This window comes from Polypterus senegalus, chromosome 5, assembly GCF_016835505.1.
Source record: "Polypterus senegalus isolate Bchr_013 chromosome 5, ASM1683550v1, whole genome shotgun sequence".
NCBI classification, from domain to species: Eukaryota; Metazoa; Chordata; class Cladistia; order Polypteriformes; family Polypteridae; genus Polypterus; species Polypterus senegalus.
This window is the reverse complement of record NC_053158.1, coordinates 179,106,135-179,114,570: the sequence shown is the minus strand read 5'-3', so window position 1 is coordinate 179,114,570 and position 8,436 is coordinate 179,106,135. Positions and strand designations below refer to the sequence as shown.

The following is an 8,436-nucleotide window of genomic DNA, read 5'->3' as shown; positions in this document are numbered from 1 at the left end:
ACTGAATTTTGGGCTATGTAACAACAAAAGAGACTCCACTCCCCCACTGGCACCCATCCCACCTGAGACGGCTAACTAAACAGAAACACAATAAAAAAAAATTGCCGGGTAAAACAAAGTAAGGAAAAAAGAAGAAGAAGGAAAAGTAAATAAGAGAAACTTCCTCACACAGCAACCCTCAACCAGTTATTTACTAAATGAAGAGCATGAAGGTAGTTGTGAATAGTAGAGCTGGAAGAGTTGTTGATCTGATACGCGGAAAGTTCAGGAAGGTTAAGATTGTAAAATGAACACTTCCAGATTGCAGGAGTAACATGAACAGGATGTTTCCAGTGAGAGGCGAAAAGCAACGCAGCTGCAATGGTAGCAATCATTAAAAGCCTCTGCTGGGAGACAGAGATAAAGAGAAAGAGAACGTGAGGATAGAGAAGAAAGTTCCAAGAGGAGAAGAACTTGAGGAGACAAAGAAATGAGGAGATTCTGTGACACAGAGTGAGAGAGCCGCAGCCATTGGACATTCCCAATACATCTGGAGGTAAATGATAGGGACCTTTAAGGTGGCAAAGATAACATTGGGGATTGAGTTATAGTCCTATTAGATGTCATCTGGGAGAGGATAAAGACTATGGACAAATTTAAATACTTGGGATTTTTAGTGCAATTTTTGAAATTTAGAAAGATGGTTTGCCAGCCTAACATAGAGGATGGGGAAAGGTCCGTGGGCCAATTAGAAATGACTGGAAGAGTGCTGAGGGAAGCTTTACACAGGAGGGAGTAGACACCATAACCCAGTTTGGAACCAAAAGGGTGGAAACAAATGAATTCTGTACACGTGAGAATGAAACCCAATTTTGCTTTCAGATTTGCCTGAATGTTTTGAGACATGGATTCATCAAGGTTCTGGAGACATCCTTGGTCCATTTTGGTCCAGAATTGTGAAAACTGCATTTTATATGAAGAATTGCTTCCTGATACAATATCAACAAGTAGCAGAGGTAAAAAATAAACTTTTCGAGTATCTTCATTAACTGAATGTCAGTTTACCACGTCCAGTCATTCAATTTTTAAACCTGCTTAATCCAAATGAGGGTCACACGGGCAAGTACTGATTTAGGCAGCATGGACAGAGGAGCATTAGCCCTGCCTGAGGTGCTAGAATTTAATGAAATGATTTAAAAATAGTATTTTTAAAGTTTTTAATGCTTAGACATCTATTATTTCACTATTTAAATATTTACAACAGATTGGATTACACTGAGTACATTTTAAAATACGGATTTGCTTCTATATTTATCTCTCTTTCTAATTAAAGATCAACCACAAAACATGACTGCATTTGTCTCCTCAGAAACAAAGCTGAATTTAGAAAAAGGAGGTGTGATTTTTAACCCAGCAATGCAAGGCACGTTCCATGAATGTAGTGTCACTGACTGCCCTGCTCTCTGTCATTTTAACCCTGAGCCTGTTGCCTTAGTTTTCCATGTCTCTCTCCTTGGCTCATGTTACAGAAACTTTAACTTGACAGGTCTGCTGGGATGTAGCTTTAAATCAAACTCAGCTGCAAAGCTCAAATCAACAGAGAACATTGTTCATGTTGGAGCTTGAAAAAAGGGAAAAAAAGCTGAAACACAAAAACCCAGGACTGCTACAGTGAATGAAACAACTCATCTTGTTTTGGCCAAGAAATGGAATTAAGATTTAGGAGCTTATGCTTACAAAAGCCATGCACATTTATGAATTACTTGCCTTTTACTTTTTGATCTTTTTTCTGAGTATGTATAGAGCTGTGTATACAATTGACTTTTTTTTATAAGTGTTCTGCAAACAGGAAAGGAATAAACTTCAAGAACTTAAACTACAGACTTGTTTTGATATCTTACTAGGGAGAAAATGACTAAATTGGTTTTTACAGCTGGTATGGAAAAACAGTAAAAAGACATGGATTGAAATGGTAGAACCATACATTATTCACTTTATTAACTCTGTAAATGTATTTTGTGATTCATTAACTGTAAAGTTTCAACTCTTTGCTGCTGAGGACCGAACATATTTTCTTCACTTTACAATTTTTTAACATTGTGCCTTTTTAGCCAAACCCTATTGTTTATTGTTTAATAAAAAAGGGTGATTCTTTGATGTGTGGACCAGAGCACAGAGGTCAGAAGCCTTACTTCTGTTGCCCAACTGTGAAAGGTATAATTTATCAGGATTTTAACTGAAAGGATTAACATTCTCTTAAATGGATTATGGGTAAACCATCTAGTTTAAGAGGCTCCTGGTTGACACTATGGATTTATTAAGAACTGCGTTTGGTCTTCTTCTGTTGCAAGTAAGTACGGTTTTTATTGAACTTTTATTTCTGGACAGTGGTAGTGAGGCTACGTTCACAATAAAGTTGCTTTTGATTACTTGAGATAGCTATTGTTACTTTATGAATTTTTTGAGTCTCACAAAAACCTGAAGAATTTAAAATATTATATGCTTATAATATTTGACAGCAAAAATCTGCTTTCATTATATGTTCTTTCTTAGAAGTGTTAATATTTCACACAATATATCTTGAATAATATGTTAGAAATAAAATATGTTGATATTTTGTTAAGGGAGTTATATGTGTTCTGTTTATAAAGATTTGGAAATGTTATAATCAGTAAAGTTGCTATGGAAATGTTCTGTAATAATAGCATAAATATATATATATATATATATAAACATTTACTACCATTTACTAATTCAAGCAAAAAGGGTACAGTTCTCCATGATCTGTTATATTTGGGATTAGTTTGATTCAGGTAACGGTAAAACTTTATTACATAAGTTTTAAATCATGACAGTGCTACTTATTAAACTTGCACATTATCTATACTTGTGAGAACTAAAATACTAGTGTGTATATATATATATATATATATATATATATATATATATATATATATATATATATATATATATATATATATATATATATATATATATATATATATGTAATATATATATATGGACATGAATGTTTACAGATATAGTGAAATGCTTATAAACTTATTTTGGGATGGCTGCATTAGCAATTATAATCAAACATTTTGTTACTGATAGATTAATGTTATCAATGTAACAATATGTGTACAGCTGTTATGTACATATAAAGACTTTGGAGCAGATACTTTCTACACAACTTCAACAATGTGGCATTAACTTGAAACAAATAAATAAAAATATGTGGTGTGTAAAGTAATTCAAATTATTTAAGAAATTATATAAGGCTGACATGTTTATATTTGTGTTCTATAATAGATGTACTGTGGATATACACAAATTATACTTTGTCTCTTACTTTTCCAAAACTACTTTATTCAAATGATGTGAGCACAACATAAATAATTAAAACATACTTATAGCATTTAGAAGAATAAACTATGACAGAAATTAAGGGACATTTATTACATTTATTTTAATCCTACTTAATCCAAGTTTAGGGTTGCAGAGGCTCTGAAGAGGCACTGAAGCCTATCCTGGAAACATTTAAATCAAATCAGAAAGCAGCCCTGGACAGATGTTAATCCATCATACTAATACTGGCACATTTTAGAGTTCCAAATTAACTTAGCATGCAAATCTCTGGGATTTGGAATCAAAACCAGGAAACCTCAGAAAACCCTTTACAGACTGAAAGAAGAATATGCAAGTCTCACACAGACTGGCACAAGACTGGGATTCAAGACCAGCCTCTTGGAGGTGTGAGGCAGCAGCGCTAATTGTGGTACCCCATTTAATGCAGTTAAGCTGACTTACTAAAAAAATGATTACATTTCACGTACTACAGCAACAAGATTAACTGAAAATTTTAAGGTAAATAGTCCTGTAAATATGTACTAGATCTTAATTCTTGTTTCTGTTATGTTCCTCCTATTATATATTGTGACCAATAGGGGGTGATGCAGCACCCCCATCCCCAGACACAACTGCAAAGACACAAGTCCCAAGTTCTAATACAAGTTTTATTAAACAAAATACATCCTCATAAAATAGGCTTTAACAGTGGCACAGCAAAATTTGTTCCCTCCTTCCACTTCTCCAGGTGAGCTTTGTCAATCCTTCACACCCAACTCTAACTTTCCTGGATGAAGTTGAGCAGCTTATTTTATTTTGGACCCAGGAGTACTTTCAGTTCTTGGGTATAGCCTATTGTAAGTACTTCTGGATCAGACGGAAAGCCCTCAAGGTAGGGGTAATTAATCCCGGCAGCTACTCCCAACCTAAGGGGCCCGCCCCATGGCAATACAGGTCCCAGAATGTCCTGTTGGTGTCCGTGTGGGAATCCTGACACTGCAATGCTGCCATCCTATTGTATCAGGGAAGCCTATAGTCCTCAGAGGTTAACTCCCCTTCCGTCACACTGGCCTTTCGGCCAGGTATTGTTATCCTGCCAGAAGCTGGAACGCCACTGTGATCATTTCTGCACTGGCATCTTCTGCCACCCTCCTGGCTAAAGCAGGGTAAATCCTGTCACTCAGTAAATATGTAAGATATGATGAGAAAATGTTCAATTTTTTAATTTGAATCATTTATAATTTTTAATACTTTGAATTCTTGACAGTAAATTATTATAGGCTTTGAAAAATTTTATGTTTCTTTATTAATACCTTTCTCTAGGAGAAATAGATACAGTTTGTTTCATTTTTCACTGTTATTGATTTATATAGCATGAAAAGTACTATATTACTCATATAATATTATATGAATTAACATTTTCAGAATATTCAAATAATTCTGCTGACTCATGTTTCACAGAATTGGGTTTGATTCCAGGTCTGCCTATTGTTTACGTGGATGGCTTTTCTCCATTTATTCCATTTTTCTTCATATCCTGTCCCATTCTGAAAAATACCGTGTTAGGTTAAAAAACATTCTTTAAGTTTGCATGACTTAAGTGAATTTCGCTGTAAGTATGCATGCTCCCTGTGACAGATTGGCCTCTCATCCAAGGATGGTTCATCTAGGGATAAGATCAGGCTTTCTGTGTACTACACTGAAAGCATTGCATAAAAAAAATGGATGAATGCATTGCACCTAAGGAATTAGATAATTTGCTAATTCAGTTGGGTCTGGCTGCCTGCCACACTGAACTGTATTATGTACATTTGCAAAAGCTACGTAATATACTAAATAAATATATGCAATTTCATGTTACACAAAATGTTAGGGGTAGCTAATAATGTAATATTATTGTTGTTTCACATATAATTTTGAGACAGGTTTTCTTCACACAAAGATGTGCACCATCTATATATTATATATATCTTCAGTATTTGAAAAGATGTCATGTGTTGCTTGCATGTCTGTATGTTACTACATAAAATTAAAACAAAGCTGAAGAGAGTAACACAGCATGGAGGAACATACAGAAATCAATCTTGAGGTGTTTATAACTAACATTTGGGTAAAATCATAAAAACTCAAATTATTTCTGTCCCTGAATGAATACAAAGAAGACAACTGCTTTAAAATGAAAATAATATAAGTACAACACATACAAGCTCAAATCTCTCTATTATAATAAAAAAATCTTGGATTGAGACACTTTGATATCCCGCGAGAGATACTTTAACATCCCGTGTGATCTTCTCGGAAAGACACTTTGATGTCTCAAGAGAGACACCTTAATGTCCCATGAGACAATGCAGTGAGACAAAAGGACAGCAGCTGTACAGGCTTTTAAATGATCGAGGCGCAGTGCGACAAGCAGAACACCCAGCTTGGCAGCGGCAGCAGGAGCCAGCAGCTGATCCGACCGCATCTCCTTAGCATGCGTTCAGTGACACCCGCCCACCCTTCACAATGCAAACAGCAGAGATGCAAAGAGGCTGGCACGTAGCACGCCCCTTGGGTGGTGGTGGATGAGCAAAGCTTTGGTGAGTTTTTAATAAATAACCTGCCAAAGACAAAGCATGATCAGCATTTGTTAAGGCAATAATCTTTATTTTTCTTTCTCTCTGTTCTTCTAAAGTTGAGTCTGTCACTTCTAGCTCCCCAGTCATTACACAGAAGTTTACACAAAGGATGATGGTAGACAGGTTATGAAAACGTTTTGAATGACTTCCTGCTTATGTATGTCTATATACAGTATTTTCTGCTACAGAGAAAAGGTGAAAGACAACTCCAGGATACTGACCATAACACAGTCTTCCAGTCATCTCCCATCCAATGTCTCTGTTCTTTTGTCCATTTTAATCTTTTCTTTATATTTGCTAGTTTCAGGTAATTAAAATGGCTTTCCTTTATCTTATTTTTCTTTACCTCAGAGGCCAGTATCTCTGAATCATCTTTTCACTTTTGCTAATGACACTGTTACTTAAAGGAAGAAACCAACTGAGGATATGTAAGGTGTTTAGTTCTTAAACTAAACACTCTGATGTCCTTATCTTCTTATGCAGTTGTACATCTGGTCCTTCCCTTTTTTCTGTCCTGGTTAAATTCAGCTTGTCCTCTTCTATCAGGGCAGTAATAGACACCTTTCGATGAAATCATCTATTTCTTAGCAGTCTATCACATGGAATCAATCTAAAAGAAAACAATACACTGATAATTTTTCTTGGTGTTTGGAATGCCATTATCCTGCAGCCCTGATGAACAGAATAACAGGTTTCAGTGGTGCTCATACAATTACAAAGGTTTTTCTAATAACCAATTACCATTTAAAATGACTAATTAAAAATATGCTAAAGGAGTTTCCCGTTAGGGCATTGATGGAATGGCTTCTGAAAATGGGGCTTTGCAGTCATATGAGAATAATAAATCTCAAGCAGTAATAGCCATTGGAAACACTAGTAAAGTCTTGGCTGTATTTTAAATCCATTTTAATGGTATCTTAATAAAAAGGTGTCAATTTCCAATATGGAGTGTGTCCAATATATATAATACCAAGAACGGCACACTGTACCATAAAGTTAAGTGAATACACTTGACTTGAGCATTCCTAGTTTTCATGCTTTTTCTCTGTATGTTTAGCAATCATTTGCTCAGAGGTTGATGTGCTTGCTGCTTCCCGAGCAGCTCTTCGTTTTTCCACCCTAACGGACCGCTTCTTGTCTTCTTTTGTCTGCATCTTTTCATGTTAAAACTGATTCAATCAGTGTTTGTGTTGCAATTACTTAGTACGTTTTCTTTAATTTTTTACTTAAGCTGGCACTTAACTCTTCAACACTGAAAGTGGATAGTAGACGTCACGTAGTATGTGTACCAAATTTCAGGTCAATAGGTCAAACGGTTTGTGAGCTACAGGTGATTTAAAATACTGGACAGACAAATGGACAGCCACGGTAGCGTATTATATATAAGAATATATATTACTGTTTGCCACCTGATGTAAGGGAAGTCCAACTTATAAGTACCAAAATAACTTCCTGTAGTTTCCATCATATTTTGTTTTTCTTGTTCTGTTTTTATACACATTATTTACTTTGCAGCAGGGTAAAGCATTGAAATATACTGTGACTTGTACCTCATGAATATGCATTTAGTCACTTCATAAAGAAAATTTACAAATTAAAGCTTGTTGTTCCTACAGAATGCCTATACAGTACACAGTAAAAAAAAACCAAAAAAAAAAACCAGGCTGCTCTTGTTTAAATGTTGCTTGAAATTTGTGGTTTCTCTTCACAGATAATGTGATGCATGTGTCAGTTTAATATATACACACACATACAAACACTTTTCTTATCTTATAATTCAGAGATATTATTGTGTCATACATTCACTGTACTCTATACACATAACAATAAGACAGAAGTTACACAATATAATGAAACTGCCTGGAATGTCTAATAAAAATGATGTACTGTTAAAAACTCATAATGACAGCTATTGCACTTTCAGCAAGTCATTAACTGGAATAAGCTTAGTGAAGTTCAGGATCAACACATGCTTTTAACAGCCTTTCAAAAATCTGGAATTTTTTTAATAAAATATATTGTGAATGCACTCTATATATCAATCAATATGTTATAGACATGGATGCTATCCAGTGACCTAAGGTGAAGACTGGACTCCTTAGGTCACTGTGTCTCTTCGTGGAATCTTTGGGTTCTGCTGGTTTGACTTTGTGTCGAATGAGCAGTCACAACCTGAATGAGGCACATTACCTGCATTGTGAGGAAGTATCAGTTACAGCACTATGGCCATATGGCGCGATTCCCCTGAGGGTGATCCAGCTCACAGAATCCTGTGAGGACCTCAGTAGCTGGACCAGGCCCACATAACACCTGGCTGCAGCAGACAAATGGTCATTTCTGAAGGGTGGGACTGGATTGCATGTCTACTTGGGGAGTTGCCCACCGGAATCCTAAGCTGTTTCATCATGTGGTGGGCGTGGCAACTTGCTGCACCGGTGCATGCTCCCCAAACTGACCTGTCCTGAATATGTTATCTCAGCTCACGTTG

General features: G+C 35.8%; 1 protein-coding gene across 1 annotated transcript in view; it reads left to right on the top strand.

Moving 5' to 3' along the window:
* The first annotated feature begins 1,491 nt into the window (after positions 1-1,491).
* LOC120529666 (corticotropin-releasing factor receptor 2) overlaps positions 1,492-8,436 on the top strand; it is a 349,034-nt gene continuing 342,089 nt past the window's right edge. Inside the window, exon 1 of the mRNA XM_039753669.1 lies at positions 1,492-2,329. Coding sequence (XP_039609603.1) covers positions 2,288-2,329 — 42 coding nt within the window. The 5' untranslated portion in view covers positions 1,492-2,287. The remainder of the gene's footprint in view (positions 2,330-8,436) is intronic.